This window comes from Eptatretus burgeri, chromosome 12, assembly GCF_056783735.1.
Source record: "Eptatretus burgeri isolate ZD-2024b chromosome 12, Ebu_testis_v1, whole genome shotgun sequence".
NCBI lineage: Eukaryota > Metazoa > Chordata > Myxini > Myxiniformes > Myxinidae > Eptatretus > Eptatretus burgeri.
This window is the reverse complement of record NC_140972.1, coordinates 55,643,051-55,663,781: the sequence shown is the minus strand read 5'-3', so window position 1 is coordinate 55,663,781 and position 20,731 is coordinate 55,643,051. Positions and strand designations below refer to the sequence as shown.

The 20,731-nt window shown below is 43.7% G+C and overlaps 1 protein-coding gene across 16 annotated transcripts in view; it reads right to left on the bottom strand.

Moving 5' to 3' along the window:
- LOC147015668 (sideroflexin-5-like) overlaps nucleotides 1-20,131 on the bottom strand; it is a 380,656-nt gene extending 360,525 nt beyond the window's left edge. For 3 of the 16 annotated variants that reach the window (XM_085848047.1, XM_085848062.1, XM_085848060.1), the window contains exons 1-2: nucleotides 19,672-20,131; nucleotides 5,435-5,503 (exon numbers count right to left, since the gene is read on the bottom strand). In XM_085848047.1, the coding sequence (XP_085704173.1) occupies nucleotides 5,435-5,503; nucleotides 19,672-20,103 (501 nt within the window). In that variant the 5' untranslated portion in view covers nucleotides 20,104-20,131. The remainder of the gene's footprint in view (nucleotides 1-5,434; nucleotides 5,504-19,671) is intronic. The other 13 variants (XR_015049781.1, XM_085848053.1, XM_085848063.1 and 10 more) reach the window with 12 other exon arrangements.
- Between the last annotated feature and the right edge of the window lie 600 nt (nucleotides 20,132-20,731).

The following is a 20,731-nucleotide window of genomic DNA, read 5'->3' as shown; positions in this document are numbered from 1 at the left end:
AAGTTTCCCTTTAATCTGTCCAGCCATCTGGAGAAGAAGATTTTTACATGTTTAAGGGTAAATACAATATGACTGCCAAACCATATGACCTATGATGCCATATTTGTGAACTTTTCATTCCTCATGGATAGGCGGTCATATGTGTAAAGTTTCATCTCAATCTGTTCAACCATTTCAGAGTTTTTTTTTTAAACAATATGGCTGCTGAATCACGTGACCAATGATGTCATAAACAAATGTTTGTGAACCATTTTAACCCAAGATGACCCTCAATTTTTTTTTTTTACTCATCGGATGTAGCGTTCCACATATGCAGTTATGATGTCATAATGAAGGCACCTATGACGTCACAAAAATACCACACTCATTCCCCATGAGGAGCACTTGCTGCACTTGTACATCCATGGCTTGTGGAATACTTGTGTGAAGTTTCCCCTCGATTTGTCCAACCGTTATGGAGAAGAAGTTTTTTTTATAGGTTTTAGGATAAATCCAATATGGCTGCGAAACCATGTGAACAATGACATCACATGTGTGAACCTTTTGTTCCTCATGGAGAGGCGGTCATACTTGTAAAGTTTCACCTCTATCTGTTCAGCCACTTCAGAAAAGAAGATTTTTGAAGGTTTTTTTTATAAAACAATATGGCTGCCAAATCATGTGACTGATGATATCAATAATTATTTATATGTGGACCATTTTGGCCAGAGTTGACCATCAAAATTTTTCATACTGATCTGATGTGGCATTCCAGATATGCAATTATGACATCATAACGAGGGCACCGATGACGTCATAAAAATCATGCTCATTCCCCACGAGGAGTACTTGCTATGTGCAAAGTTTCAATTTTTTCCTTGTTGCGGTTTCAGAAATACAGAGGTCCAAAGTTTGTTTTTCAAATATGGCTGCCACACCACGTGACCTATGACATCATAAGTGTCATTAAAACATTCCACATGAGTAGTTGCACCAATGGTGAAAATTTGGTCTCAATCCGAAAAGCAGTTGCGGAGAAAAACACAAAAGTTCTGTGAGGACAAACAGACAGACAGACAAACAGATGGACCCAAATGCAATACCCTCTCTGAATCCTTTGGCGAGGGTAATGAGAAGAACCACAGCTTGAGGATGCTGACAGAGAGCCAAGGCCCAAGGGCGCCAATGGGGAACCATGGCCCGAGGGTGTCAACGGGGAACCAGGGCCTGAGGCGTCGCGACCTCGAAGGTAGCACCAAAAAGCATGATGCCTTGAGCTGGCCGGTGGGCACACTTACCTTTAATAATAATATAGCCTCAAACAAAAATAAACTTCCAGCAAAATGTACAACAGGGCGCCAACAAGGAACCAGGGCCCGGGGGCGCCAAAGGGGAACCAGGGCCTGAGGGCACTAACAGGGATCAAGGGCCTGAGGGAGCCAACGGGGAACCAGGGCCCGAGGTTGCCAAAGGGGAACCAGGGCCCGAGGTTGCCAAAGGGGAACCAGGGCCCGAGGTTGCCAAAGGGGAACCAGGGCCCGAGGTTGCCAAAGGGGAACCAGGGCCCGAGGTTGCCAAAGGGGAACCAGGGCCCGAGGTGTCAACAGGGAACCAGGGCCTGAGGTGTCGCGACCTCGAAGGTAGCACCAAAAAGCATGATGCCTTGAGCTGGCCGGTGGGCACACTTACCTTTAATAATAATATAGCCTCAAACAAAAATAAACTTCCAGCAAAATGTACAACAGGGCGCCAACAAGGAACCAGGGCCCGGGGGCGCCAAAGGGGAACCAGGGCCTGAGGGCACTAACAGGGATCAAGGGCCTGAGGGAGCCAACGGGGAACCAGGGCCCGAGGTTGCCAAAGGGGAACCAGGGCCTGAGGTGTCGCGACCTCGAAGGTAGCACCAAAAAGCATGATGCCTTGAGCTGGCCGGTGGGCACACTTACCTTGAATAATAATATAGCCTCAAGCAAAAATAAACTTCCAGCAAAATGTACAACAGGGTGCCAACAGGGAACCAGGGCCCGGGGGCGCTAAGGGGAACCAGGGCCTGAGGGCACTAACAGGGATACAGGGCCTGAGGGAGCCAACGGGGAACCAGGGCCTAAGGTTGCCAAAGGGGAACCAGGGCCTGAGGGTGCCAACAGGGATTCAGGGCCCGAGAGAGCCAACGGGGCACCAGGGCCCAATGGTGCCAAAGGGGAACCAGGGCCCGAGGTGTCAACAGGGAACCAGGGCCTGAGGCGTCAACAGGGAACCAGGGCCCGAGGGTGCCAACGGGGATCCAGGGCCCGATGGTGCCAAAGGGGAACCAGGGCCCGAGGTGTCAACAGGGAACCAGGGCCTGAGGCGTCGCGACCTCGAAGGTAGCACTAAAAAGCATGATGCCTTGAGCTGGCCGGTGGGCACACTTACCTTGAATAATAATAATACAGCCTCCAGTAAAAATAAACTACCAGCAAAATATACAATTTTCATCGCTGTGGGCAATAGTCAATATGGGTAGTTGTTACAAAGACATTATGCTGTGCAGGAGGTGATATAACACTATGCAAGTTACTAATCAGTATGGCTCCACTGTATGCTTTGAAAGTGTCTGCATCTGAACAGGTTGATCGCTGCACAGGTGTACACTTTGCAATCGTAACTGCAAGGCTCAAACCACTCGACCATTATAGCAAGAAAATTGCAAGCTTTTGGGAATGTTGCTTGTTGCGTCTTTAAGAGAACCTCCTTCAAGGGGCTTAAATTGATACACAAGTTGTCCATAAAGTTCGAAAAATTATCTACATTGTTGAATTCCACTGCAATGTTTGCTTGCACTGCTGCACCTTGAATAAACGCACACCGAGGGCTGGAGTCACTGATTATTTATCTGTATTTACAAACATATCGGTTACTTATTTGACTACACAACATACTCTTAACTCGACACTCCTGCAAAAAATACCGAAATGTTTCAGAAATCCTTGAAGTTAACATTCAGAGGGATTGGCACCAACAGTAAAGATTAATTAACCACAAAATTGGCTATAGATCAGTGCATCAAATAAACACAAGTGGTACTTGCTCTTTTCATAATCTCAAGGTTATGTCGAGTGGACAGTGTTGGTTTTTGGAGGATCTTAAAGACCACACAGTGTATTTTTCAAAGGGTAGATGCATTACCGCTGGCACCCCGAACAAATGACAAATTCCTGCCACTTTTATTGGAGTATCCAGCAACAAAGTGGTGACCCAACCAGGATTGCTTCTTGCCTGGAAATGTTTCCCAACTTGATATGAAAGCCACAAAGCTCTGTTAATTAAAGAGTATGGAGCTCCATTAATAAATAATAATAACCATTCCTTTCATGTTGGCAGGCACATAGGACTCTCAAGGCTGTTTCATTGGCTATGGGGTACGATACTGGATGGCTATGGGGTACGATCCTGGATGGCTATGGGGTACGATCCTGGATGACTATGGGGTACAATCCTCAAAGGCTCTGGGGTACAATAACACTCCGACACAAGATACTCATACGAGTCATTTTTCCCCAGAGCTGGTACTCATTTTGGCGATCTCGGAAGGTTGCCGGGTGGAATCAACTCACCTGGTGTTATATTATGACACGACAGGGGCTTGAAATCAGGACCTTAAGATTTCAAGCTAGCTACCTTAACCACTTAGCTACAATCAGTCTTATGAATACTATGAACATGGAACAAAAGATATGACAAACCTTTCCGCATTTTTATGAATAAATGGTTAAACAGCCAACAACTTCTGAACACAGAAGAATTGCGATACTCTTTTTCAAGAGGACAATGCCAAAAAAAGACAGAGGTTGGTCTTTGAGAGGTTTATTTGAAAGTATGAAGTAAACGTAAGAGTAAATTAAAGTAGGAATAAATTTAACAATGATGCTTTGAAGCATTCACGATTTTTTTGTGTGTAGGGTGAAATATAACATCATGTTAATGGGTTTTTGCAACCCATTCAGCTATGTGAACAATAACTGTGCATGCCAACCCCCTCCCGACATCCCCACCTACCTACGAGAGGGCCGAGACCACTGCATATCATGGCAAGGTGTCATATATATATATATATATATACATATATATATATATATATATATATATATATATATATATATATATATATATATATTACATATACTTTATTTAAAATCAGCAGATGCCCAAGTTCAGGAGTACAATGTAATTAAAGCAAACATAACGTAATCGACATCCAAATATTAACAAGTATCAATTCAATTCTGAGATTCATTGGTTTTGCTCCGCGAGTCACTGCATGGCAAACAAGACTAATTGTGACTTACGGAGGCAAATCCATCACTGAGAATGGACTGTACAACTCATTCCTATTTCCAATATGCTCAATGGAGTTGAAAGCACTTTAAAAGGGAAACTCCACATCCGCAACGAGCAAAGATTTTACACTCGGTGCACAATGGATGCTTTTGAAGTGACACCTGTAAACAGAAATGTATCAGATTGCTCGCATAATTACTATTACTTGATAAAAAAGAACAGGCAAGAGAACTCGCATTATAATTATTTTGGAAACATAATTATTTTGGAACACAAAGTTAACACATTATGCAAATGTGTCAAGACTAGACTAACCAATTAACACTTACGAGAACTCAGGTTTTCACACAGAAACAAAAGTAGTTAATGGATGGCGTGTGGGAATAAATAGACTTACATTTCACATACTGTGCATTTGGGATCAAACCCGAAGCAAATGTTGACCTAAAAATAACATTTTAAAATTATATGCATTGCTTACCGACTATGCTGGATTAAAAAAATAAAAAAAATATTAAGGATAAATAATTAATTTGATGAAGATGACAAAGAGCGACAGGAGAAAATGCTTGGGACGGTTTTGGCAAATGCTTTTATTGTTGAGGAATCCTGTTCATCGTATGTCGGTTCAACATTACTCGAGGGACATTCTATTCCATTATTTTGTGTGCAGAATGTAGCTGTTGGCCAGCATCATTGCTGGGAGCGTTGCTGTGCCGCTGATGCAGTGCCCCCTGTACGTCAGAGCGGAATTTTTGTAATTTTGACAGGGTGCTGGCGGGAGCTCAACTACTCCTCGCGAAGGACACCGTGGGATCTTTATCGTTCAACAACTAATGCTGGCAGATGGGACACCCATTTAACGTCCATCCGAGGGACGGCACACACATTCTGCCTGTGATACACTGAGATGACGGTTCATAGCTGGGTCGAGATTCAAACCCAGGCTAGACAGCTCAGAGGTGAGTGTGCGTACATCTAGGCCATCCTGCCAGTACATTGAAGAACATTAAAAATGGCTCGAAAATATTTTTTTATTGATACAGTGCTCCATTTTAGAGTTCACAAAGATATACAAATGTTATAAATCTTTCTTTCAGTTCTTTCAGTTATACAGACGTGAGAAATCATTTACCTTTGTCACAAATAATGTTCTTGGGTCAATGATGTTGAGAAAGTGTCGAAATCTTCCATAGAATGTTGACTGCAAGAAGAAAACAATATTTAAATGCAGAATATAATTACAAGAACCCATTGTTATTATTCATTTTACAGAGCATCTTGGTAAAAAAAAAAAAAAAAAAATTACCTAGCAATTGGATTTTGCATTCCAACACAACTGCTTATTTTTTTGGCTGGAGAGAGAAAGTGATCAATCACTATTACTGTTAATCAGTGGTTTAAGATCATTTTTGTATAAAAGCTAAAGCTCCTGGAAGAGCAGAATGACAGAGGTCAAAAGTGGGAAATGACAAAGTTGCAGGTCAGCATTGGGTTACTCGATTGATTCCAGGCCGATCTCAACTAAGCAACGAGGAACGGCTGAAGGAGACTGGACTTTATACATCAGAAAGGAGGTGATTGCGAGGGGTCTGATAGAGATGGTCAGGATAATGAAGGGTTTCAACAAAATAAGTAAGTGCAGATTTTCTCAGCAGAATGGACACCGACAGGAAACGGGGGCACAGTTTAAGAGTAAAGAAGAGGAGAGTTAGGATGTTAGTAATGAAGGGGTCATTTGCTCAGACAGTGGTGAATGCATTGAAGCAGCTCCTTGCAAGGGTGCTGACAGTGGAGTCAATAATGGATTGTTTTATACCCTTCCCCACATCTATGCCTCCTCACAATTCTATCTCGGAGTTCTACGGACAGTTCCTTGGACTTCATGGTACAGTTTCTGCTCTGACATGCAGTGTCACCTGTTGGACCTTACATAGAAAGGTGTGTTTCTTTATAAATCATGTCCAATGAATTGAATTGGCTACAGGCGAACTTCAATAAAGGAGTAGAGACATCTCATGGATGATAAAAAGAAAATTGGATGCACCTGAGCTCAATTTAGAGTGTCATAGCAAAGGGATTGAACACTTATTGATGCAAGATATTTCACCTTTTCATTTTTAATTATTTTGTAAAAAATTCTAAAAAAAACAACAAAATTTCACTTTGACATGAAGGGGTATTTTTTTTTGTAGAACAGTGACTTTTTTTTATTTCACCCATTTTAAATTCAGGCTGTATCAACAAAATGTGTGAATACTTTCTGACGGCACTGCATGTACCAGTTCAAAAAGAACTCCCTTTGTCAAGGGTCTCCTGGTGTCCTGGAAGAACAGCAGAGCTTGTGAGTTACAGTTTTGAGTTATTAATTACTTTCAGCAAATTTAAGGCACAACACCCTCAAACCCCTTATTCTTGGCAAGTTCCATGTTCATGCAATGCACACACTGATGCAGTGCCCTGCATTTGTCCCTTCAAAAAACATCGGCATGTAAATCCTACAATTTACTTCTGCGATAAATCACAGACAACAGGATACTTTTTGGAGCTCCTTGGCCTTCGGCATTAGCTGCAACCTGTTATAGCGGAATGATTTCTTCAAACTGCCCTCTAGGGACAAACATTGTCTTCGTGTTTTAGATCCAAATACTTTGTTGGCTGTTCACAGCTCGTCGGTTGTAGAAGCAAGGTGCAGTGGACTCACTAATTTTCTCAATAATTCATAATTTTTTTCTTTATTGTGCGAATATTTGTAATAAAGCAAACATGTGAACTCGAGTAGCCAATCAGTTGCATCTTTCCAGAGAGCCAATTGACACACAGGATGCTCAAAGGCCAAGGACTCAAGGGAGCTGGTCTAGATGACATGTTGGAAGCTTGCGCGCCTTTACGTACAAGCCTTTCTCATCCCTATTCACGAGTCACTCAACACGTCATTATTTCAGAGTGACTTTTGGTTCGACTTTGTCAAGACTATCGAGTGATGCATGCCTGGTGTTGGCTTAATGGTTAGGGTGGTGGGCTTGGGATCCGAGGATCCCAAGTTCAAATCCCATTTGCTGTTGAATTAATACCAGGTGGGGTTAACTCTGCCTGTCATCCTTCTGAGATTGGCAAAATGAGTGCCAGCTTGCTGGTATCCTGTGGCAGAGTGGTGAACTTTTATTGAGATTGTGCCCAATATTAGCTGCAACCTGTTTTAGTGGAACGATTTCTTCAAACTGCCCTCTCGGGCCAAACATTGTCATTGTGTTTTAGATCCAAATACTTTATTGGCTGTTCACAACTCGTCGGTTATACAAGTGAGGTATTCATTTGCACTTCCATGGAATATGACTGCTCAATGAGCGAGCACAACTGCATCTCAACTGAATGCGCAAAAGCATTGAGTTCTAAGGCCATGAAATGCAGTATTTGTCAGCAGGAGACTGAAGCAGACCCCCATAGAACATTCTCTCTTTAAGTACTGATCTTGTGGGGCAGGGAACAGAAGGGATAAGTCTCATTGACTTGTCAAATTGGAAGGCATGATGTGCATGGTTTTTTTGTCACCACCCCACCACCCAACCACACTCACATATACGAGTATATTTAATCTTATACTATGAGAATGCCGTTTTTGTCACCATTTTTCTCAGAGGTGGCCAAACACATCTTCGTCAAACTTTCAGATATACATCAGTGAGTGCCGACGCACGTTTAAGGCAAAAAAAAATTGAACAATTTGAAAAAATGATTTCATTTTTAATCGCTCTATGGTGCCTAAGTATCTGTAGCGATGTGAAACGGAATATTACATGAGCACAGGAATATTGTCGAACAGTTGAAGCTTCTTCATAAAGCAAAATGATTAATTTTATTTAACAATGCCAAGTATTACTGTATTGTGACATTTAAAATTAACACCAGAATTTCTCACATGATCACTGTATGTCTGTACCAGGTAAAAACGTTCCTTGCTTCGCAATCGAATGAAACAAAGACAGCGAAGATAACAGATCAATACTTGGCATTCATTGATAAATGTTCTAAAACATATCACAACAGTTCAACTTGATCAGAGGAGCAGCCTTACAAACAGACCACATACAGTTCCTATATTATGACGTCAACTTGGCAGCAAAAGGGGGAACATCTTGAGGATGTTGTCTAATTTGGGAATCAATCTGCAGAAGTGCAGTACAGTCTCACTGTTGGTTGATAATGTGCATGATCAATTTTGGATGCACATTCATATGGACATGTTGAATAAGAGAAGCCAGAGCCATTCTGAGTGGATGTTATGAAAGTGTTGGTGTGGCAGATAAGGTGATGCCATGACGTTTGTTGGAGAAGGGATTTCGTGGATAGTCTCACATGAAGCATACAGTTTTAAAAGGCAGGCATGGCCAGATGTATGAACACTGTTCTCAATAAAAGCTGATGGCCAGGATTTACTGGACATACAGCTACTGAGGACACCAATGGTTGAAAATTAAAAAATAAACCACCAACATCAAATTTATTTTGTATACTCTAAGCCGATATGCCATTTTGTACGTACTCTATTCCAAATGAAGATTATACATTATTTTATTAAATATTAGAATGAAGAACTCATCAGTTGGTGAAGGCTAGTGTCGATTATTGTTTTGACGAAGGTTTAATGCCTGAAATCACAGCTACTACATGCTTCCCACGGTATTTAACATACCTTGATCAATGTCCTGTTGATTTAATCCATCACATTATGAAATACTAGCGGGGGTACCTGGCGTTGCCCGGTTCTGTTCTAACCCTGTTGCTATTTTGAAGAAATCAAAATTGTGTTTTTTCTATTTTTTTGTCAGGGCCTAAAACATCTCCCGACACACACTTAGGAATGGAGTTGGGGATCATTTAATATTATCTTGCACATAGCTACTAGCTACAAAGGCTTAGGCATGATACAGCGATTAAAAAGAAAAACCCCCCAAAAATAATTCAACTTAAAAACTTTTTTTGCCTAAAACACTCTGTGACACTCACTAATGAACCTCTGAAAGTTTGACAAAGATTCGTTTGATAACCTCAGAGAAAAATGGTGACACACACACAGACAGACACACAAACAAGACATCTCTCTTATAGTGTTGATATTCCATTGACTTCACTTTTTTTTTTCTTTTTAAAGAGTAAAATGTGAATCCTACGATGATTCTAGAAGTGTCCGTTATAGGGATTTTTCTTTGTTTGTGTATTTTTGACTTGGACACATTCCTAAGCCGCTGAATAAAATAGGTTGAAAACTGGTGGTGGTTGTACATGGGGTGTGCACGGGGGTTTTACAGGGTAGAGAATAATAGCCCAGAGGTTCAGGGTAGCCCCAAATAGCCCCGAGTTTCTGAAAAATAGACCGTAGTGAACACACCACCAAGTTAAAAGATCGGCCTTCATAAGCCAATTCAAATCGTCCTTATGAAGGGGGACAGACACGTAGACAAATACACTGTGTGCTTTATCTTGGTAGATTTCCCCACATAATCTGTCTTTGTGTGCAAATTTCCATCCTGCAGAGCCAGAGGTCCTCGTGGCCTGAATGAGAGGAGGACATGCAGAGCCACATGGCACCATTGGCACATCTGGTTATGTGTACACACATAAGAGCAGGACATGGGAGACCATGATGCTACAATAGGTGGGAGCCGTTCTCCCCCCCACCCCCCCCGTCCCCTGCAGGACAGCCAATGAACGTCCAAGGTGCCTCCTTGAGCAAGAACCATAAATATCCAACGTGCACTACGAGGGATGGCTTGTGGATGAGTGTCCATTCCTGAGGGTTCGCGTTTCAAGGTCCTTCCTCTCCTGAGCTTTGTTCACTCGCTGGTTCCCCAATTCCTTCCCAGGGTCTTCTGCTTCGTCGCACACAGGTGGTTTGTGACCTGAGGGATGTGATCGCAGGAGCACCCTCCATCTCCACCTCCCTGGTCAACGCTATGTGGACTATCCGCTCCGAAGCTTGCGTACAGGCCCTGTGGTGCCCAAACCATATAGCGCCGCCTGGTGAAGCCGATACACCATAGACATCATAGAAGTGGGGGAATTAACCGATCCGTAAAGATGGGTTCTGTTAGTCATATCAATTGCATTAGTTCTGAATGTGGTGGATTTTTCAGGAGTTTATTCCACATTCAATGGATTATCGAATGGTGGGGCATTCGGAAATTAATAATATGAAGCACGCCAGATAATGATGCCGAGATGAAAAATTTCCCGACACAGAGTGGCACCAAAACAATTTGTGATTCCAATGACGACGCACTCGGCGCACACAAAGGTGACGGAGCCAAACTCGAAGCAGCAGGTAGATCACGATTACAAACTGATGGCAGAACTTAATGTCAAATAAAAATTAACATAACCATTCAGCAGTCATCATTAAAATCAAAAAATTTTCAAGTTTTAATAAAGAGCCTCAGAGAAAGGAGCAAGTTAAGGATGAAGTCCTCTATAACGCATTCTTAAGTACATATTAGTCAGTGAAGAAAGATGTCATTAATAGAAATCTGTGCTCAGCAGATGACCACATTTCATTCAAGACTCATCTACACCGCGATTAGGATAACTCATCAAAAGGTATACTTTAGGATTTCTGAAGGCATCAGATCTGACATACAGAAATGAATCATTGCATGATGCAACCTGCTGGACTGACTATTTTTTTTTAACCTGAGAGGGAAGAGAAAGGTCTGACCAACCTTGACTCTTCCCAAAATGCTGCCATCTTGGGAAGAGTCAAGGTGGGGCAAGATGGCATCATTGCCTATGTTCTGAAATTCTCCTCCACTTTAACATCAAATCCCACTCGCTTAGCCTCTGTCTGCTCTCTTCAGACTGTCCTTCACCTAAGGCTAGCATGGCATTGGTTCAGAGGTTAGGGTGGTGGCTTAGGACCCAAGGGTCCTGAGTTTGAGCCCCCTTGTCAGCAGAATTAACACCAGGGGGTTGACTCAGCCTGTCATTCTTCCAAGGTCGACGAAATGAGCATCAGTGGACTGGTAACGGGCACAACAACAATGGCATAGCCGCGCCCCTAATCAATGATGCAACCAGCAGCCAAAAAAGGCTGTACACGATGGAAACCTAAGGCTGGCTTCCATATATTTGAAAGAAAGCCAACATCACTTCAATACAAAAGAAGGTTGCAAAAACAAATCCTCTCAACTACAGGCCACTAAGTCTACTTCCGAGGCTGGCTGGATAGTCTAGACTCGAGAGGAACGCACACTGACCTCCGAGCTGCCCAGACTATAAACTGTCATCCCGGTGTTTCACAGGCAGGGTGATTCATCAATGTGGGTGTCGTCTCTCGGATGGACGTTAAACTTGTGTCCCGTCTGCTGGCATTGATCGGTGGATGATGATCTCACTGTGTCCTTCGCGGAAGAGTAGGCGAGCTATTGCCTGCACAATGACAAAATTCCAAAATCCTGCCCTAACCTAACACGAGGAAATTAGACACAGGTGGAGGCCATTCTGCCCATCATGGCTGCACAACCGCAACACCACACTAATCTATCAACACAATATCAAAAGAAGAAAATGCAAAATGTTTTTTGTGGTTTTTTTTTTTTGGAGTTTTGCATTTTTTCCCCAGGGGAGGGGACATGGGCTTGGATAAAAACACACATCAAACACACAACACCTCTTGATGAGACCCCCACCAACAGCACTCCGTACACATTGTGGTCGTATGGCAGCTTAGTTGCCGGGGTAGCTATCATTTCTTGAAGCGCGACTGTGTTGCTGATGCAGTGCCCCTCGACCAGTACACACACTGGAACTGTTACTCATTTCACCAACCTCAGAAGGATGACAGGCTGAGTCAACCCCCTGGTGTATTAATTCAGCAGCCAACAGGGCTTGAACTCAGGAACTTAGGATCCCAAGCCGCCACCCTAACCACTGAGCCAACACCAGGTTACTCTGTACACATTCATACAATCATACATCAATAATCAAACTACCTAAAAGTCTTATCATCAACCCCATACCTCTCTATCTCCATAACTTCCAGGTACCTATCTAATTCTAATTTAAACTTATCTACCTTTTCTGCTGCCACTACCTTTCCAGTGAGACCATTCCATGCAGTAACTACTCTCTGAGTGAAAGTCCCCTGCCTTACTAATGTCTTAACTCTCCTCTTCTTTACTCTCAGGCTATGGTCCCTGGTCCTAGCACTGTCTACTCTGTTGAATAATTCATCTGCACTTATTTTATCTATACCTTTCATTATCTTAAACATCTCTATCATATTGTTGTGGGGCCGGATCTCGGTGGCGAGCACGACTGCTCGGGGGAACAGTAGATCCACCGGAGCAGTAGAGCACAGGAGCTAGGGGGAGCAGTAGAATGGTCGGCTCCACCGAACACCTGGAATTTAGGTCGTACCTTTCAGATAAATCCAAAAGGTCACAGGTCCCTTATCGGACCGAAGATCGCCAATCGGTCGACCACGTGGGGTAGGGTCAATTGCCAATTTCAATATACCTAAATACCCACGTCGTCCAAACTACCGGGGAAATTCACCCTCGGCAGGATCTGCGTGATCCGGGCCGTTACCGAACCGGATCAGAGTCGTACCCCGAGCGGAGAGTACCAGAACCCTGCCGGCCAATTGCACGATTACGGCAACAATGAGGCCTCCTAATTCCCATTTGCAGCGCGGCAAACCAATGATAGAATGGACAAGGACGAGCTGGGACATTCAACTAGAGAGGATTTATTTACAATGGGGGGGAAGGGAAGCACACAAAGAGCAGAGTTATCCGAATAAGAAATGTAATGTACAATGAGCAAAAGAAAGCACTTACATGATTCCACTTGACAAGACAGGCCCACACACAGACACGCACACCCAAAAAAGAAATGGACCCCGCCGGGTCTTTATTCGGCTCTCCATCCGAGGAGGATAGTTTGGCTGGGAGTCAGAACTCTACTCCGACTCCACTCCGAAGTCAGATCCGCTACCTGGCCGCGAGCGCGCGGCTGGTCGATCGCAATTTCGGAGCTCGAGTCATCAAAGGGCCTGTGAGCTCCTTTGCGAACAACGTGGAGGGACCCGAACCCACATGGTCAGCTTGGCACAAAGCACCGAGGAGAAGACCAGGAGCGAAGACTGGTGACCACCAAGGAGCGCCCAGCAGGCCAGAATACCGGGGAGCGGGTGGTCGACCAACAACACGACCACCACCACAGGAACAACGAACTCCGACACTTCGACCAACCACGAGCACCACCAACACGAGCCCCGACACCAGCCCCGACACTTTTTTCTCTCGTCCGATCGCGCTGACAATTATCCCCTCCTTCTCCAGAGGGGAGGAGCCGCCTCCTCCGACCCGATCTCCCTCACTGGACGGTTTTTGGCGCGCAAATGCGCTCGTCGCCTCTGTCACTGGCCAAAACGGGCGCCAAGTCCGTTGATTGGTCCGGGAGGCGTGGTGACATCACGTGGACCGCCCCTCACACAGTGGAGGAGTCCCATTGGTCAAAGGACAGCAACCTCGCTCGCATTACCCGATTGGCTGGGGTGTCGTGGGAAAGTCGCCCTCTGTGCGTGATTGGAAAAGGGGTGGAGTCGGAGCTGAGGCGATGAAAATCTCCGCTCACGTGCATGGTCGAACACACGTGGGCAATGGCGTCGGCGATGTTATCGATCTTGGAGAAATCGTTGTGGATGTATAAAAAAACCGAACTAAAAAAAATAACCCGTAGCGCAAACATGTAATTCCCATTAGACAGAAGGGGATGGATTCTCACTGTACACATACTTATTGACATAGCTAACTTTGGGACCTGAATGTTGAGTGCGCATGGTTTCCAGATTTGTAATATCATCTCCTCGGAACCACCTCCTTTCTAGTGTATAAAGCCCTGTCTCCTTCAGCCGCTCCTCAGAGCTGAGTCTCGGTGGGCACGGAATCAATCTCGTAGGCCAATTCTGAACCCTCTCCATGGCATCTATGACCTTCCTAAGTTGTGTTGACCAAAACCGCACACAATATTCTCGATGTGGCCTCTCTAAATTCTTGTACAATGTTAACGCCACCTCTTTTGATTTATAATTGATCCCCCTCCAAATACAACCTAAAACCCCATTTGCTTTACCTCTAGCTGACTGGCACTGTGCTGCCTGCTTACCTCCCAAATCTATTACCACCCCCAGGTCCTTCTCCTGTGCGACACGCTCCAAAATTACCCCTTGCATCCTGTAATCTCTATTTTCATTGTTCTTTCCCATCCCCAACACCTTACACTTGCTCAGGTTAAATTCCATCTGCCAGTCTTTTGCCCAATCTATACAAGTGTCAATACTTTCCTGTATCTGATCACCACCCCCTCTACTATCCACCTCACCTCTAAGCTTTGTGTCATCTGCAAACTTGGAAAACTTACAATTCACCCCACTATCCAAATCGTTGATGTAAATAATGAATAGTAATGGTCCGAGTACTGATCCCTGAGGCACCCCACTACTGACATCCTCCCACTCACAGCCACTCTTTGCTTCCTACTACGAAGCCAGTTTGCAATCCAATTTGCTTCCTCACCAGCCACTCCACAAGCCCTCACTTTCGCTAACAACCTCCGATGTGGTACCTTATCAAATGCCTTCTTAAAGTCTAGATATACTATGTCCACTGTCTTTCCCTCGTCCACACAATCAGACACTGCTTCATAGAACTCTAAAAGATTTGTTAAACAGGAACTACCTTTGGTAAACCCATGCTGATTACCTTTGATTAGTTTGTATTTGTTTTAATGGTTCCTCACCTGGTCCCTAATTAATGTCTCCAACACCTTCCCCACAACTGAAGTCAAACTAACAGGTCTATAGTTTCCCAATTCTTCCCTGGATCCTTTCTTAAATAGTAGTGTTACATTTACTACTCTCCAATCCTCCGGTGCCTGTCCTGACTCCAGTGAACTTTTGAAAATATCCGTTAACATCTCGCTTACCTGCTCAGCCACTTCCATCAATACTCTCAGGTGAATACTATCTGGAACCGGAGCCATATTTTCTTTTAGATTATCCAGCTGTTTATTTACTTCTCCACTCCAACCTGGATCTTCTGTAAGAGCCCTACTCCTTCCTCCTCTTCCTTCACACCCAGAGCCTTATAAAAGCATCCTTCCAACATCTTACTGTTTTTACAATCACTAATCTCTACTCATCCAGAATCCTCAACATTTATTCCTTCCTTAATGTCACCCCTTTCTCTTGATGCAATGCTGTCCTTTACCCAGATTGCTACTCCTCCTATTCTCTCCTTCCTATCACACTGATACACCTTGTAGCCTTCTAATCCTGTCCTCCAATTTCTCTCCTCCTTAAACCATGTCTCACTTACTGCAACTATGTCGTACTCCTCGTTATCCACTTTGGTGTCAAGCTCTTCCAGCTTATTATTTAAACTTCTGGCATTGGTACAGAATATGTTTAACTTTTCCCTTCCTGAAATTCTATTTTCCTGCCTGGTCTTGTTCATCCCAATTACTTCATCCGTTCCTTCCTTAATGGCTTCCCCACCCTCCGCTGACCTAACAAAGCCTGAATTCCTTCGTCAATTCCCATTGCAAACCTTGCTGTTCCCTTTCTATTTCATATACGACCATCATTCTGGAAACACTCCTTTTGTGCCCTCAATGATTCCCACTGCTTCTTGAATGTAAAACCTTCTCTACCCCAACATCATTCTTCCAGCCATTGGTTGACGTCTATTGCTCTGCTCATAATTTCTATGTTGTTTCCTAATCTTGGGAGGATCCCAGAAAACATGACCTCACACCCCTTTGCTTTCAGCCGCTTTCCCAATATCCTGTATCTATTTTCAAAACCTCTGAGTAATCACTTTCCCTACATAATTCGCACCAAGGTGTACCACAACCAACTTCTTCCGACCATGACCCGACACAATGTCGTTTACCCTTCCTTCAATGTCCCTAACTCCCGCTCTTTAAAACTACACATAATTCTGTGTCTACGATCCTTCCTGCAGAAGGAAGAATCAACATATTTAATAATCTCATCACCCACAAAAACTGTCTTCCATACCTCATTTCTACCAATTTCCATTGCTGCACCTCAACCACTGCCTGCACCCGCTGCACAATCACCACTGTCTGCTCCACTGCACCGTCACCACTGCCTGCTCCCACTGCACCTCCACCACTGGCTGCATCCACTGTACCGTCACCACTGCCTGCACCTGCTGAACCTCCACCACTGCCTAGATCCGCTGCACCTCAATCACTGCCTGCACACGCTACACATCCACCACTGCCTGCACCCGCTGCACAACTGCCTGCACCTGGTGCATCGTCACCACTGCACCGTCACCACTGCACATCCACCACTGGCTGCATATGCTGTACCGTCACAACTACCTGCACCGACTGCACCTCCACCACTGCCTGTACCCGCTACACCACCATCACCACTGCCTGAACCTGCTGCACTGTCACCACTGCCTGTACCCGCTGTTCCGTATTTTAGGAAGCAGGTGCGAATCCATAATTTTAGGTTATGGTGGGAGTTGCAAAAATTAGCATTGAACTGGAAAATACAATTTCGCCAAGGGGGACATTTTTGTGAGACTATTCCCACCCCAAAAAAAAAAAAATTCTAAAGAGTATTCCAAATATAGAGAAAGTACGCTCTAATACAATTGAAAAGAAAAACTTTTGTTCAAAACTCAACATTTATATTAATTATCATCTCATCATAAAAATCCAATTGAATGAAAAGCAGACATATTGCAGATAATGAAACAAATGACGTCATGATCAAAACAAATCAATGTCTCTGACATGTTGAACAAGTTCTAAAAGGAAGTGACCTTCAATCAGAATTACAGTTTTACCATCAGTTGAACATTTGCCTTCATCATGTTGGCGATGTGAATCACTTCATCATGTCGACTTCGGAGAAGATGCCGATTGTATACCCTGGAGAATCTCTCACAGTCAGAGTATGTTCGTGAGTCTTGAAAACACAGACTGAGTGCCAAATTCAAACAGAATGATGGAGACTCTGGATTACCATTCCACTTCTTGGTTCAAGAATGGATAAGAGAAAAGAAACATCCCCGATGACAAATTATTCCAGTAATTCGTTAATCATCAAGTATCATCCAACATGGGAACAAACTGAATGGTACGAATCAGTTTCACATTGACCACTCTGGTGAACATCACCTGTGGTCTGAGGAATATTGGGTGATCCCACATTCCGAAACCACATGTTTGGTTATATACACCTTGATACATATGAAAAGCATAGGGGCAACACCCCTGGGCACTCACCTGGTCGTGGCTGGCTGAGATAACCAGGGAACCATGGTAAGCATGGATGACCTCGATTTCGAGAACGCCTTGTCCGATTAAATCCATTTTTGCAGTGTGTGTTGGGGTTGAGTAGAGGAAGGTTCTTTTCGATAATTAATCAGTGCGATGTGATATCCAATATGGCGGCTAGGGCAGCCATCTTGAATTTGGTTTCCGGACAACAACTTGAGAACGGCTTGAAAGATTGATTTTATTTTCATGGGGGTATAATGGGTGTGGATAGAGGAAGGTTCCTTTCGATATACAGAACAATCCGATATCCAATATGGTGGCTAGGGCAGCCATCTTGAATTTAGTTTCCAGACAATAACTTGAGAACGGCTTGACTTATTGATTTCATTTTTGTGTGATATAATGGGGGTGTTCAGAGTAAGGTTCCTTTCGATATTCAGCGCAATCTGATATCCAATATGGCGGCTAGAGCAGCCATCTTAAATTTGGTTTCCGGACAATAACTTGAGAACAGCTTCACACATTGATTTTATTCTGGCGAGGTATAATGGGGTTCAGTAGAGGAAGGTTCCTTTCCAAAATGGGCATGCTGCGATTTTCACTGTGACCGCCATGGCAGCCATCTTGAAATTGGTTTCCATCAATTTCGAGGAGAACGCCTTGTCTGATTAAATCCATTTTTGCTGGGTGTGTTGGGGTTGAGTAGGGGAAGGTTCCTTTCGAAAATGGGTGTACTGCAATTTTCAATATGGCCACCATCTTGAAATTGGTTTGCGTCAAGGGGCTGAGGGGTTACGCCAGCTTTGCAGAGCTATTTTTACTCTTGTACCCTTTGTCATCTCACTTTCCCATGAGCCGAGACTTAGTTTGCAAAACAAGTTTGGGATACATGTCTGCAGATAATTTATCACATTTGTGGATCACAGGACTGACAGCTAAGTTGTCATGCCGATGGAACTGGGGTTCACCTGGAAGTGCTGTTTGGTGCAGTGCCAGAATCCAAGCACTGCATCACAGAGCCTTGTCCTTTAGTGATTGGTCATTAAACCCCAGTGTTTGTTTGTTTTTTTGTGCACTTACACTCGCTTATTAAGAGGCCTATTAAATATCCCACAGTCCAATTTACCTTTCCATTTGGGACTAAATTATAAACAAAAAATTACCTTTATAATACCATATCAGGGTTTATATTGCTGTACATTCTTTGTGCAGTCGTGCTTCCCAAGCACAACTTGCAGTGCTTTCTTATTAATAACCTTTAAAAAAAAAAAAAACGACGACGACCCCAACAAGAGCAGATGAACAATTGAACACAGTTTACAATCCTCCGAGCCAAACTAATTCGGTGCATGCAGTGAGTCCACCACCACCGTCTGTCCTTCAGATTCGTTCATTCACGTACGAGTTCAGTTATGATGACGTCAATTGCCAGGCATAAGGACAAAATGACGATTACACATGTTTACATTTTTTACCCCCCTCCCCCCCACCCCGTTTTGTTGTTGTGGACTATTACACATTCAAGCACTCGACGATTGTTGAGTCAGTCATTCATCAATAAATTAACAAGCAAGTCACGTGCGTCGTGGCACACGCAACATACATTATTAAACTTTAACAAAACGCTTTCCCTGGTTTAAAAATATTCCTTATTTCTCAAAAATTAATACAAACATTAGATAGTTCATCACAAATCTGTCGAATGTAAATTAAAAAATATATATATATATATATATATATATATATATATATATATATATATATATATATATATATATATATATATATATATATATATATATTCGCACTGATGGGTACAAACATGGTATTAATGAGCGCCTAAAGTTGGTACATGAGCATGGGATGTGCGGCGATGCGCAAGGAAAGTTTGTACAGTTGCCGAAACACAAATAAGTCATTAAAAGTGAGGAATACATTAATATTCGTGATAATAAAGGGCGGCTGCACACTTCAAACCAACAACACGTGATTCACTTCAAGCTCATGACACATGAGTGTAAGTTTGTGGATGTCGCCCTGGGTGAGTACCTGGTCGAACCGAGATCCCCTTGGTTCGAAACGAGGGTACGCAGAAGTTTCAGCCATTTCAGAGAATTCCAGGCGACGCTCGAACTTCATGTGAAAAGTTGGCAAACAAGGGGCGTGTCTCGTTGAAGTTGCTGGAGTGAAGGGGGCGGAGCCGAGTTTTCTCCATTGACTCGTACTGTCGGTACTCGTACTGTCGGTACTCGTACTCTCAGTCACACGGATTGACTTTCGGACGTGTTTCCCATGCAGATGTGTCTGCGACTCTGCGGACGTGCTTTTCAAACTACACATACAATGACGTAGCACGCACGTGCCACAACATCCTTGTGTCGGATGAATACAGTACGTCATACAATTTGAACCCAACGTACCCCACAAACCTGCGGAACGAGTACATGCAACGTACGTACCACGGTACAAACACATGTACATGATGTAAACTGTTTCTAAATGTTAACTGGAAATTCCAACGAAACGGCCATGGTGCTGTTCTAATGGTGCTGTTCTAATGGTGCTGTTCGTCGCCCGACAACGTATGTATGCGTTTGTGTGTTGCAGGTGATGCTTCAGGTTCAGTTTGGAATGTGCTGATCAACCTTTGTCCCTTCACCCTGATACCACGTACAGTACATGCCCCTTGTTTCCCTATCTATCTATCAAACACCCTTCTTTCTTTACTCCCCGACAGTGCCTTCTTCCCTTATCAGAGCTTTTCGGTCCCACGACCACCCAACCTATTGTGCGTACGTAATAAATAGACCTTATTGCTTGTTTCCATTTTTATTCGGGGAAAAATTGTTGGGTGGTGGGGGAAAACTACCAACGTGGACAAAGGGCTTGGAGAGTGATTGTCCTCGATTGCTGGTATAGTGTATATACAGCATTTCATGATGAAGTAATCATTCCCTTTATCACATCAAAGGTACGATGTGACATGATGACATTGAATTGGCGCTCACACGATGGATCACACCACCAGGAAGGTGCCATGGATAAGCAGATGTAACCACGAACTGTACTTCGGAATGTGATGCGCTGTTCTGATGATGTTCTGTTCTTA